General features: G+C 46.5%; 1 protein-coding gene across 1 annotated transcript in view; it reads right to left on the bottom strand.

The window, feature by feature from the left end:
• Positions 1–12,147, bottom strand: part of Rhbdl3 (rhomboid like 3) — a 61,629-nt gene extending 49,482 nt beyond the window's left edge. The window contains exons 1-2 of the mRNA XM_048792724.1: positions 12,049–12,147; positions 3,510–3,652 (exon numbers count right to left, since the gene is read on the bottom strand). Coding sequence (XP_048648681.1) covers positions 3,510–3,652; positions 12,049–12,147 — 242 coding nt within the window. The remainder of the gene's footprint in view (positions 1–3,509; positions 3,653–12,048) is intronic.
• Between the last annotated feature and the right edge of the window lie 649 nt (positions 12,148–12,796).

Below are 12,796 nucleotides of genomic sequence, written 5' to 3'. Positions count from 1 at the left end.
GTCCAGGGTGGGGATGGGGACTTCGCTCTCCCCTGCCCCGTGAACAGCAGCCTTCTCTTGGAGCCGGGGTTCATCTCCCTCACCCGGTTAATGATAATTTGGAGGCAACAGATATGTGACGGAGGTAGAAGAGAGATTTACACTAAGTTGGCAACGTCAGGGTTAACAAGGAATGAATTGGGGGAGGGATGCCCCCTCAACTACCTCTGTTCATGAGGGTCCCAGATGCTGGGAGGTCCCTCCCGGGACGCCTATGGATGGGAGTTGTCAGATAAGAGAGGCCCCGAGACTTCAAACCCTAAACCTTGAACTCCCTACCTCAGAACTACATGACTGCCCAGACTTCGTTTAACCACATTGAGCCCAGGGAAGGAAGAAAAGAAACTAAAAAGCAGGAATGAAGTTAGCAAGAGTAAAAGATCTTTTAAGTGGGGAGGACCTGGGGCTGTTTCCCTATGGGAAAGAGCCCCCAAGAAGATCGTATCCCCTAAGCAGAGGCTCTGTCTGTAACTGGTGGCAGTGACCAGCTGGAACAGGTGCCCAGCTCTCCCTGGAAGACTCAAGGGCTCTTTCCTGATGATATCTCCCAGTAGAAGCGAGACTGCACCAAGTCTGTGCCCTTCCAAGCCTCTTCCAACTACCCACTCACTCACTGGCCTTTGCCCCTCTGCCTCTCAGAAACTGAGGCTCTGCAAGTTGCAATTAATGCTCTCATCTTCATAAGGCAAACCCATAACCCCAGTCCCAGGATCCCACCTGTGACCAGCTCATCCAGCAATGACTGCTCCCCCTTAAAACACAAAGAAGGAAATGAACTCCTTTCTAATTAGGTGAGTTTGCTACAGACACCAATTTTCATCTCAGTTTCAGAAAGTGTGATCATTTCAACTATTTTTGTTTCTCACCACCCTCCCCCATCTCTACTCTACTAACAAGTCAAGATCCTGCCAAGATTTCCTTGTAAATAAAACTGTCTGCATGGAGTGTGATTTTGAAAACAGCCTTCAGGGGACAGAAGAGGAGCTGGCTTCTTTGTGGAAAGAAGCCCAGAAGGATAAGCATCTATTGGGGACCCTGAGGTCAGTGTCCCTGCCTCTCTCACTCCATGCTGTCATTTGCATGACTTGGGTGCTGACTCTGTTACACTCAGATCTTTGGGGCCTGGAGAAGTGAGCCAGGAAGCCTGGTTCCAGGGGAACTTGCAGGAGAGGACACACAGAGGAGTTGGCTACTCCGCTAAGATAACCCAGAAACCCTGAAGTATTGACTCCAGCTGCTCCTTGAATTCTGTCTCTTCTCCAGCCCAGGGACATCTCTCATTAACATATCCAACCCTGCCATTCCCTCAGGTGCAAGGAACCTTAGCAGTCTCAGTTAAACTCCTGAACATTTATTGAGTTTCTACTAAGTACTAGTGATAGAGCTTTAGGAGTAAGAGATAAATAAGACCCAGACCCTGTCCACCAGAAATGGTTTAATTCAGGACAACAGTCATGCTCAATACCAGGATAAGTCCTGGATTCCAGGGGAATCCAGAGGATACAGAAGCCAAAGGGGAAGGTTCATGTGGATCCAGGAAATCTTCTCAAAGGATATGCCCCCCAGATCTAGGCAATGTGTGGGAAGGTGAAGAGGAGGCATCCAGGCAGAAGCAACAGCATGAGCAAAGGGTTGGAATGAGAGATGGCATGCCATAGGAGGGGAACTGCAAGCCATTTGTCCTGGTTTAAAATAAGACCAAGATGTTCAATGTAAAGAGTCAGCCTGGAGGGAGAGGGTTGTGAAGGGCTGTGAGTTTCCTGAGAAAAGCCCTTCACCCTAAGGGCAACCGGGAGTCACTGAAGGATTATGAATATGAGAGTAACATTTTAAAATGTCCCTCCTGGTGGAGTGCAGGTGGTGCTCAGCTGTACTCCCAGCTACTTGGGAGGCTGAGGCAGGAGCATGGTTTTGAGCTCAGTAGTTAGAGGCCAGCCTGAGCAAAAGAGCAAGACCCTGTTTCAAAAAATAAAAGACCCCCCTCTAGCTGTAGTTCAATAAGAAGTTTGATCTAAGCATGGGGACAGGAGTAGTACCATCCACTGCAGGGTCATAAGATCAGCAGCGGTTAGATGAAAGGGCAAAGTAAGGATCTGAGAGGTATTCAGAGGGGTATCTTGTTCCTCCTTCTCTCCCCTGAAGCAGTTGTCTCCTACTGGCAGTATTCCCAAAAGTCTCCTAAGAAAGAATTTCAGCCTTTCACCAGATTTCTCCCTTCAGCAGATCTCTTTCTTCTCCCTGGCTCCGGCTTGAAGGAGAATAACCATCTGGACTTGGAGATTATTGGGATGAATTGCGATGCCCAACAATCTCTCACCTGATGTCCTTAACATTGCTTCAGCCACACCAGCTTCACCTCAGTCCCGGGGACTCTGCAATCAGGTACAGCCAGCTCCCCAGCAGACAATGGGACATGGGGTCTGGGACCCAAGACCTAGAAACCTCCAAGGGATGGGAGTGGCCATGGAGTATCTTAGACTGCTAGCTTTTATCCTATTCTAGCCTAACACAGCTGAAGGACTGGGACCTTCTGCTCAAGGGGAAGGAATGGTCATGGTGTCTCACTTTCACTCAAGACCTGCCATGGGCTAGGCATTAATAGATGCCAGGGGATGTGCTACACACACCTGCCCTGGCAGGACTCTTGGGGTGTAGGGAGAGATGACAGCAAACAAGGCATATACCCTGCTCTTCATTTTGTCAGCAGTCCACACCCAGGAACTCTTTTAAAAGTTCCCAGCTCACGGTTTGGAGGTTTCAGTCCATGATCCATGCTGTGGTGAGGCAGCACAACATGGCAGGAGGATGCAGCCGATCAAAACTGGTTTACCTTGTGACCGGGAAGAAAAAGAAAGGAAGAGGAAAAGAGTGCAGTTCCACAATCCCCTTCTAGGGCAAATCCCCAGTGACCTAAAGATCTCCCACTAGGCCTCAGCCCTTAAAGATCCCACACTTCCCAAGAGCACCATCCTGGGAATCAAGGCTGTAATCCATAGGCCTCTTCAACATCCGGACTCTTACATTGGGAAAGAGGGGTTCAGAAGAGCTGTTGAGATGAACCTCGAAAGACAGGGGCAGCTTTGGGGTGGGGAATGTGGAAGGGTTTCTGGGTAGAGGGAACCACTGTAGCAGAGATCGGAAAGCTGTTGATCATGTGGGGAACCATGAAGTGGCTGGGCACAAAGTAAGCGTGGCCAGGCAGATGAGGAAGACGTGGCGGACGTCCTTGTGGGCCAGTCTGAGGAGGCTGGGGAAGCAGGGATGGCTTCTAAATAGAGTAGCATTTTAGGAAGATGAAGCTGGCAGCAGCCCACAGTGCCATGCAATGACATACTGTGAGTGTCCATGGTTGGCCAGGGTCTGGCAAAGGTGCTGGGAACCCAAGCCCTGGCCTCCTGGGAGAAAGTTAGATAACCCTCTAATTACAGCCCAGTGGGATAACGGGGGAAGGCAGTGGAGAGGGAATGCACCCTCCGATGATGTTCAGGGAGCAGCTGATGTTCTGAACCTGGGAGCTAACAATGCAGCTGCCCTTGAGAAGCCAGGAGGATGTGTTAGGCACGGGAAGAGGAGGGGTGAGGGGAGCCAGCAGTTTGTTTGTGGATACCTTAAGCTAATGAGAAGCCAGGGAAGGAACATTAAAAGCTGTAATTATCGCTCAAAGTAAATGGAGGTGCCTAGAAAGGCGGGGTGGTGGATCAACAGGGGTGACTTTTCATCAGAACCTCCTCTGCTGGGTCTCTTCTTCAATGGTTTCCAACTCTCCCATTTCCCCTAGCCAGGCCCACACCCTCTGCAGCTCCTTCTCTCTCTAAAGTAAACCTAAGCTGACCCTCTCCCCACCTGTAGCTCCCATCTTCTGAGAAACTGGCAAACCAGCCCTGAGCTGCCGCTGTTTGCCTGCCGGAGATGAAGACATAAGTTATTTTTGACTGAGATCCAAGCCTCGGCCCCGAATTCTTTTGTCTTCCAGGAATCCCCCAGTCATGTTTGAAGTCTGCAAGTCCAAACAGCAGACAGAGCTCAGGGAGGAGACCGCCACGTGGAATCTACCCACCCTCCACCCCCATCTCCAGCCTTCTTCCGTGGTTGCCCGCTGTCTGCCAGATCAAACAGAACAAGGTGGCTAAGCGGATTTTTTTCCCCTTTCCTTTCGTCTCTTTCTTTCACTCCAATTTTCTGAGTTACTTAAATCATTACTGAAAGATGTCCAGGTTCACAGACACCATACCCTTTCAAAGAGAGGTGTGGGCACTTAAAAGCTGAGCTCAGAAAAGCACAGAGGAAACTTTCCCAGTCCTAAGATGTAGCCAATCACACCTTCAGGAAACTCTGATGCTTTACTTCTTCAGGTCTTACCTTCCTTCCCAGCCACCTCAGTGGGGCTTGACTGGTCCCCAGGGATCCATTCCTGGATCCTCCTTGGACCTGCAGTATTGCTGTATAACTTTTGATTATGCAATAGAAGATCCTTGTCTGTTCAGTGAACATCCCGTCCCATCTTGTGCATCTCTCTGGTGAATGCTTTCTCTCCCATCAAGCCTTTCCTCAACTCTCCAACCCAGATGGACCCCTCCTTCCTCTGAATCACTTTTTTTCTTTTGACCTTGCATTACATTATCCAAATTTTATCTTCTTGATACCGGAATGTGCATTCTTTGAAGGGGAGGATGATGGCTCATTCAATTTTGCATCCATCACAGTGCACAACACTGCTTGCTGTGGAAGCCAAACAAATGTCTATTTAATGAAAAACAGAGCATGCCTCTCTTGATATGACATGAAGTCTAATTACATAGTTATTACTCTCAAGCCCCCAACAAAAGGCAAGTTTTATGTTATGGAGAAAAGATGGTTCTGCATAATAATAACGGTACACTTGCATGCTGTTGCATTTATTTCAAATACTTCCATGTTTGTCATTTCATTTCATCCTCAAAAAGGCCCTCAGAATGGATACACTGCTTCCATTATATATTGGGGTTGGAGGGAGACTAAAATTCCTGGGTCCAGAGGAAGTTTGATCTCCATTCTTCTCACCAAATTCTTATTTTAAGGGTGAACCCCCACTCCACTAGAGAGGTATTCTGCCATTGGCCCTGACCACTTCCTGCAAAGACTTCCCCCAAGGCAAGGGGATGGGGCTAAATCAAAGATCCCAAACAGGGCTGGTCCTGCTTTAGGCTTGCATGTATCAGAAATGCTGGGAGCTGCCCCTGGCTTTGGGGCAAAAACTAAGACCCATCTATTTATCTACTTTGTTTCTGTTTTTTTTTTTTTTTTTTTTTTTTTTTTTTTTTTTTTAAATCAGAGACAGAATCTTATTATATTGCCCAGATGGGCCTCAAGCTCACAATCCTCCTGCCTCAGCTTCTCAGATAGCTGGGATTACACATGTGTGCCCCTGTACCCAGCTGCTTTATTTTTCTTAGGTGTTGTGGGTAGTGTTCCTAGAAGAGGGGTTGGCTTGCTTTCATTTGCTGCTGCACAAAGCCAGGCATCAGTATGTCCAATAGACTTTGTAGAGGGAAAGACCCAGCAAGAATCTGAGAGGACCAAGTATAGTTAGGTCAACCTTTACATTAGAATGTACGGTTCATAAGAGGAAGGGCTTGGCTTGCTTGTTCACAGGAGTGTCTTTGATTCCTAGAGTGATTCCTGTCACCTAGAAAGTCCCCCAAAGGTTCAATGAATGAGCCTATCCTGCTAATACTTCTCCAGGCCCAAGGAAGGCCTTCCAGAGGTCATCATCCCTGAGAAGTCTCCTCAGTGGATCCAACCCAGCTCCTGCTCTGGGGAAGGCAGCTGGGAGAATGGCCTGGGGTTTCTGAGTCAGGCTTTCTGGCCGTGAGGAAACAGCAGAGGCCACAGTAGCAAGACATCCTGGAGCTTCACATTCAGTGTGGCAAAATGTGACTAACACCAGGGAAATGGCCCTGAACAGAAATGCAGCAGCAGCCAGAACAGTAGCAGCAGCTGCCTGGTCCTGTCAGGCAGAGGAGTGAGACAGTGGGCACTCAAATGGGCTTCCTCAATCTCTCAGCCACACAGCCCCAGTGAGGCTGTGGGAGAACTTCTCAGAGCACATTGTAAATACCATCTGTCACACGGCCTGCCCAGACGCCGTCCTTCCTCCCTGGAAGGGAAGCGTTCATTATTATTTATGCAGAATGCACCCTACTTAAGTGTTGTGCCACAACGAGGGAAAGAAAAGCCTAGAGGATCCAAAGGCTCTAGGGATCTGCCCCTCGTATAGCAGCTGGTTGTGGGGGTAGGGGCTCAACCACCCTAGAAATTAGGAGGCCTGTGTCCTCAGCTTAGTTCCATCGCCAGCTTGCTGTGCAACCTTGGGCAATCCCTTCACCCCCACCCCCACCCTGCCATACTGCGGACTTCCATTGTCTCATCTGTAAATGCAGAGGTTGGACTAGATAATCTGTGACATGCCTCCCAGCTCTGAAATTCACTTGTAGTCCCTCTAAACCTTATCACTCCTGTGTTGGCCCAGAAGCCTGTTCATTACCCATCAGCTCTTGCTCCCAGGCAGGACATGGGAAACAGAGCTCAGGAAGTGATTCCTTGGTACCTGACAGCAGGACAAGGGGTCAGCAGACCTGGGCTCCTGTCTGAGCTCTGCTACTATTTAGCCTTGTGATTCTGGGATAGGCACAGTTTCCTATCTTAGGGTTTTTTTGTTTTTTTTTTTAATATTTATTTTTTAGTTGTAGTTGGACACAATACCTTTATTTTGTTTATTTATTTTTATGTGGTGCTGAGGATCAAATCCAGGGCCTTGCATGAGCTAGACTAGTGCTGTACCACTGAGCCACGATCCCAGCCCCATCTTAGTTTTGTCTTTTGCAAAAGTGAGAGGAACTCTAAGATTCTGCAGGAGAATCCATCTCTAATCTAGGATCTGTGGTTTTCTCTTCCCAGATACTGCTAATAAACATCTTTACAGACTGAGCCTTCAGAGAGAGCTATGAGACATACCTCTGCCCTCAGTCAGCTACAAGTCAGGTTGGAAAGACATGCTGTGAAAAAAACAAAACAAACAAACAACAACAACAACAAAATAAAAAAAAAACCTGCAGGTACTTGTGATAGGTACTGAGTAGGCAACATCATGTGGCAGCAAAAAAGTGTCCAAGTAGGTGATGCTGGAACTGAATCTTAAAAGACCACGTAGGAGTTTGCCAAGTGGATGAGGCTTGATGTATTCAAGACAGAAGGAACTGCATGTACTAAGGCAGGAAGGTGTGAATCTGCATAGGAACTGCCCGTCGTTAGGGTGATAGTGACATTCTGGGAGTCTTTGCATTAACTGCTTCCTACCCCCCTACCCCTAAGTAAGCCAGTACTCTCTGGGTTGTGGCTGAGGGGGGTTAGGATTGTTGTTTCAATGTGGCCTCCCTGTCCATGAAGCACATCACCAAGGAGATGATGACTTGAATAAGAAGTCTCCTTTTCCATCTCTTGCCTTTATCTCTTCTCTGAATTAGAAATAGGGAAGCAGACTGGAATTAGGAGGCTGGCTGAAATGGCCCCAAGGTGACCCACAATTCTCCAGCCTTGCACATCATCAAGCCAGATCAGAGGGAGAAGGGGGCTCTGTACAAAATGGGGTCCAGAGACTGCCTTGGGCAGTTTCGATTTGCTGGGCATCCTCCCCTGTGCTGCCAGAGCACATGATCTCCCTACAGCTGTGGCAGCCTGTTGTGGCTCCTTGGGGAGCTGTCCAAGTCCTCTGCAGAGCAATGGAGTTAACCTGTCCCTTCTCCGTGAAGGACGTCCTGCAACGGAAATGCGTTTTCCCCTGCTTCTCGATCTGGTGGCTGCAGCTCTGGTCTGCAGCTCATCATATGCCTGGCTCTGCACACTCCAAAGACACAAGAACAGCAGAGAGGGGAGATGCACGCATCCAAGACATCCTTAGCTGTGAGCAGCCCCACAGGCAGCGAGCCACAGGGTTAACCTAGCTCAGGGAAAGCCTAGGAAGCGTCCGTAAGCATTCTGCTGGCTTGGCTTGCTGTGACAATTTATATCTAAGAAAAAAGGGGCCACAAGTCAGGGAAATACCAGAAACACAGAAGAAACAGCCACGTTTGCCAGATGGTTTCTGGGGCACAATTGTATTTGCAGAGTGACAGTCTGCAGGGGGAGGTCCTTTCATCAGAGAGCAAAGGCGCTGGTGGATGGCTCATTCATTATCCGAGGCTCATTTGAAGGAGATTGGTGGCTTGGAGCACACCCACGCTTATCCTCCCTTCCCAGAACCTTACCACTGTGATTGCCTGAAGCAGAAGGGGCATTTGGGTTGGGCCTCTCCAAAATGCTTGCAGCTTGGCTGCTTTAGGCACCTGCCACCTGTATCTTTCCCAACTTAAACCATTCAATTCGTTTTCTCCACTGCCAGCTGACATTCTCTTTTCTTCATGTTAACTGATGAGATTTTATAAATAACACAGCTTGAGCTCTGATGATATGGCTTCAGTTGTGCTGCCAGGGCTGACCTAGGGGGCAGTAGGGATGAGGCTGTGAGAGGGTGAGTGGGTCTGAAAATATGAAAAACCAGGAAGGCATTTAAAATTATGCCCAACATTAGCACAGATTTTTCAAGAACTTATTGCCTTTGTCCTCATTCAGTTACAGATTTTGAGCAGCAGAGATTATGTCTATTTTGGCTTTGCTGCCTACTGCAGGTGGGAGAGTGATCATAGCTTCAATCACAGTGATGCTCCCCAAAGCCGTGGTCATCAGGGAGATGGGGTGAAGGTCAGAGGGCTGTCCACATGAAGATATCATTACAAGCAGAGCCTCTGGGATGCCCTTTTACTAGTGGATGGTGGCTTCCCTGTGCTGGAGGCCAGAATCACAGCAAGCAGCCAGAGAGGCCACATAGAGGCATATTGCAAGGGTGGTCACTTATTAATGAGTCATCTGGTAATCATTCATCTGTTGATTGTCACTTCGTGTTATATCATGACCTTCTTAAGGACAGGGTGGCTTTGTAACACCTCTCTTTCTCTGTCTCATGTCTGTCAGTGTGGTATCAAAGGGTTGAGTGGGATATGTACACCTTTATTCATTCAGACTTTCACTGATATATGTCAGGACAGCCTTCAGCAAGGTGGTTAACCTCAGGGGGCCTCTGTTTCCTTGGATTTATTTGTTCATTAAAAAAAAAAAAAGTTTGTATTGCTGGGGATCAAACCCAAGGCTGTGTACAAGCTAGGCAAGTGCTTTACCACTATGCTACACCCCAATCCCATGTTTCCTTGGATTTAAATGAGCCTCATAGTACCCATTTTGCTAGGATGTAGGTAAGAAGGGTGGAATAGTGCCTGATCCAGAGTGGCTCTCAGGAGGCATCATCTCCCTTCCTTTCCCCTCTGGATACACCATCCATGGTGTGAATAAATGAATAAATCATTTCAGAGATGAACACACTTTGGCATATTTCTTAGATATATTCACATTCCAAAAAGACCATATATGGCAGTTGAAAAAGAAAAAAAAAAACCAAACCAGGTAACCAAATTTGCAGTTTATAGCAGGAGGCAGCCACCCTGTGGGGACTAAAATAGTTTCCAGCAGATGACACTCCTCTATGTGGGTTTTATTTATTTATCTGATTTTTTTTTTTTCAGTGCTAGGAATCAAACACAGGCCCTCAAGCATGCTAGGCAAGTGTGGTACCACTGAGCTATACCCAGGTTTTTTGTTTTTTTTTTTAAAGGGCCACACAAATAAATTACCTTTGGGAAACAATGCCACCGGGCCTTGTATTTGACCTCTTTTATCTCCTTCCTTGATATAAGAAGCACATAGTTGATGCTTCATAAATGTACACCAAAGACTGCCTCCTAAGGTGCTAGGAGCAAGACTGGCCAGGAGCCACGGGAAGTCCTGTAGCCATAGTGTCCTCTAGTGGGGAAGAACAGCTACAGCACCTAACCAGAGCACACAGTGCCCCAGGCTGGGCGGGGTTCCCAAAGGTGCCCCCTACTGTAAGCCACCAGAGCAGACTTACTTCTGGAAAATAACAAACAATACACTTTCCAAGAAGTACTTTTCTGCATATATACTCGAAGACAACCATTGAAGTCACATTCATTTCTTAAAATTCATTAGGTACTGCCAGGCGTTGTGACACATGCCTCTAATACCAGCAGCTCAGGAGGCTGAGGCAGGAAGATCACAAGTTCAAAGCCAGCCTCAGCAACTGAGTGAGGCCCTGTCTCTACATAAAACAACTTTTTTTTTTTTTTTTTTTTTAAAGGGCTGGGGATGTGGCTCAGGGTAAAGTGCCCCTGGGTTCAATCCCTGGTACAAAGGGGGAAAAAAAATCATTAAGTATCAGTCAAATAATAGGTCTAGGCAATGATCCAGGCTATTAACACCACAAAAAGAAACCAGGTATTTGCTGCCTCTGATGGAAGTACAAGGCCACCTAGGAAGGATTCTTGCTGGAGAACTGAACCTGAATTTGATCAAGTCTCTAGATGTAACTAGCAATTTATAGGAAATAAATTTAAATACAGAAAGTATAATTTAAAATAGGTAATTTAAATGTAGGAAATAAATTCCTATATTTTCTATAAATTGGTAGTTAAGAAATATAGCAGACCGAGGGTGTGACTCAGTGGTAGAGCACTTGCGTAGGATGTGTAAAACCCTGGGTTCTATCCTCACCACCACAAAAAAGAATTTTTAAAAAATCAAATTTCAGAAGAATATATCAAATGACATCACTGGAATACTCAGAAAAATCCAGACCATGGAACCCTCTACAGGACAAATGACCTGGTTTCTTCAACAATAAATTGCAAGGGATTGGAGGGAAAGGGATGAACCTTTTTTGGATTCTGATTTAAGCAAATCAAGTGAAAAAAAAAAAAGAAAGAAATTTTGCTTAGATTTAGATAGTTGGTGAAATCTGAATACCATATATATTTGATCTTCACAAATAGTTCATTTTTCAAGTGTAAATTTTTTTTTGGTTGACATTTCCTATGTTCTAGAGGTACACACTGGAATATTTTCAGAAGAAATAATGTGCTGTTTCGGATTTATCCAAATTAATTCCAGAGTGGCTGGGAGAACAGATGAAATCAGAGTGGCTGAGTTGATCATTGTTGAAGCTGGGTGATGGGAACATGAGGGGTCATTACAGCTTTTACTCCAGTTTTGTTTTTCACTTGAACATTTTTATAACTAAACCTAAAAACAATTCTGACTTTAAAAGGTCTACATGAATTCTCCTTGAGAGTACCCTCAGATAACTCTTTTAAAAACCTTATTCTGCTGCTTCCAGGACGAAGCAGGCACTGGATATTTGACAGCTTCTGTGGGATGGGGTGTTACAGATTACTTTTATCTGGCACACCTGAGAAGAGTGGTCAGCATCAGGTGAACTGCTCTGCTTTACAGCTGTACCATTTGAAAGAGTTTCTGTTCTTTTATTTACTCCTGGATAATAAATTGGAAGAGACCAGAATTAGTGGACAGATCTTTCAAAGGAATGCTTTGACAAATGCCCTGACTTGGGGACGGGGGTGGGGGCCAGTCACCCCCATGCTCTCTGCAGTCTCCAAGTTATCGCACAAGCCTCTCTCCTCACCAACGACTCCTGACCCACAGCTTCCCAACAAGCACTGGACTAGTGTGGAGGTGGGTTAAGCTCCTCTTGCTTCTTTGTAACCCTCTGCCACCAGCTTACATAAACACAGCTGTATCAGCAGACAGCCAGCTGCCAACTCTTCCAGAAGATATTCGGCACTTCTCCTATCCTGGCTAAAAATAAGTCCCAGGCTCTCCTGGGCATCTGCAGGTGGTGTGCTCTCTCTGCCATGCTGGGATTTTCTTGGGATGCTGTAATTCAGAAATGGAAAATTGCTTATACCAAGTCCATGCAGAAGTGCTGCTCATTCTCTAGGGAAATGGTCATATGCAAAATCAAAGCTGAAAGGAGCCCTTCTGCCAAGGCCTTTGCTAACAAGTACTGACCTCCAACATGGCATTTGTAGACATGGGTTCAAGTTCCATTCCTGCTGCTTCACTGGGTTTGACTGGTTTCTCAAACTCCTCTAGCCTCAGTACTGCCATATTTATAGTGGGGAAGATGGTAGTATCTGTCTATCTGTCTGTCTCTCTTTCTCTTTCTTTTTGTACTGGGGATTGAAACCAGAGGTGCATTATCACTGAGCCACATCCCCAGCCCTTTTTCACTTTTTATTTTGAGACAGGGTCTAAGTTGCTTAGGGCCTAACTAAATTGCTGAGGCTGGTCTTGAACTTGCAATCCTCCAGCCTCAGCCTCCTGTATCGCTGGGATTACCATGCCCGGCTATGTCTCTTGTTTATAAGAACTAAATGGTATATGAAAAGGACTTTATAAATAGATTTATAAAATGGACTAATTCTTTTCCTTTTTATTACACTTCCCTCTGTGCTAGGTACCATTCCAGGAGCAAGGAGTAAAGCAGTAAACAAAATAGAAAAAAATCATGCCCTCATGGATCTTACAGTGTCAGGAGACTAACAACCAACACAATTATATAAGAGTATAGTATGGCTGAGCACAGTGGTGCTTTCCTGTAATCCCAGCTACTCAGGAGGCTCCAGCAGGAGGATCTCAAATTCAAGGACAGCCTCAGTAATTTAGGGAGACCCTGTCTCAAAATAAAAATGGGCTGGAGGTGTAGCTCAGTGGTAGAGCAATCCTGGCTTAAATACACCCCCCCCCCCCCCCCCCC

The sequence above is a fragment of the Marmota marmota genome, unplaced genomic scaffold (genome assembly GCF_001458135.2).
Source record: "Marmota marmota marmota unplaced genomic scaffold, marMar, whole genome shotgun sequence".
Lineage (NCBI taxonomy): Eukaryota > Metazoa > Chordata > Mammalia > Rodentia > Sciuridae > Marmota > Marmota marmota.
The sequence above is the reverse complement of the archived record's forward strand: the minus strand, read 5'-3'. Positions and strand labels throughout refer to the sequence as shown.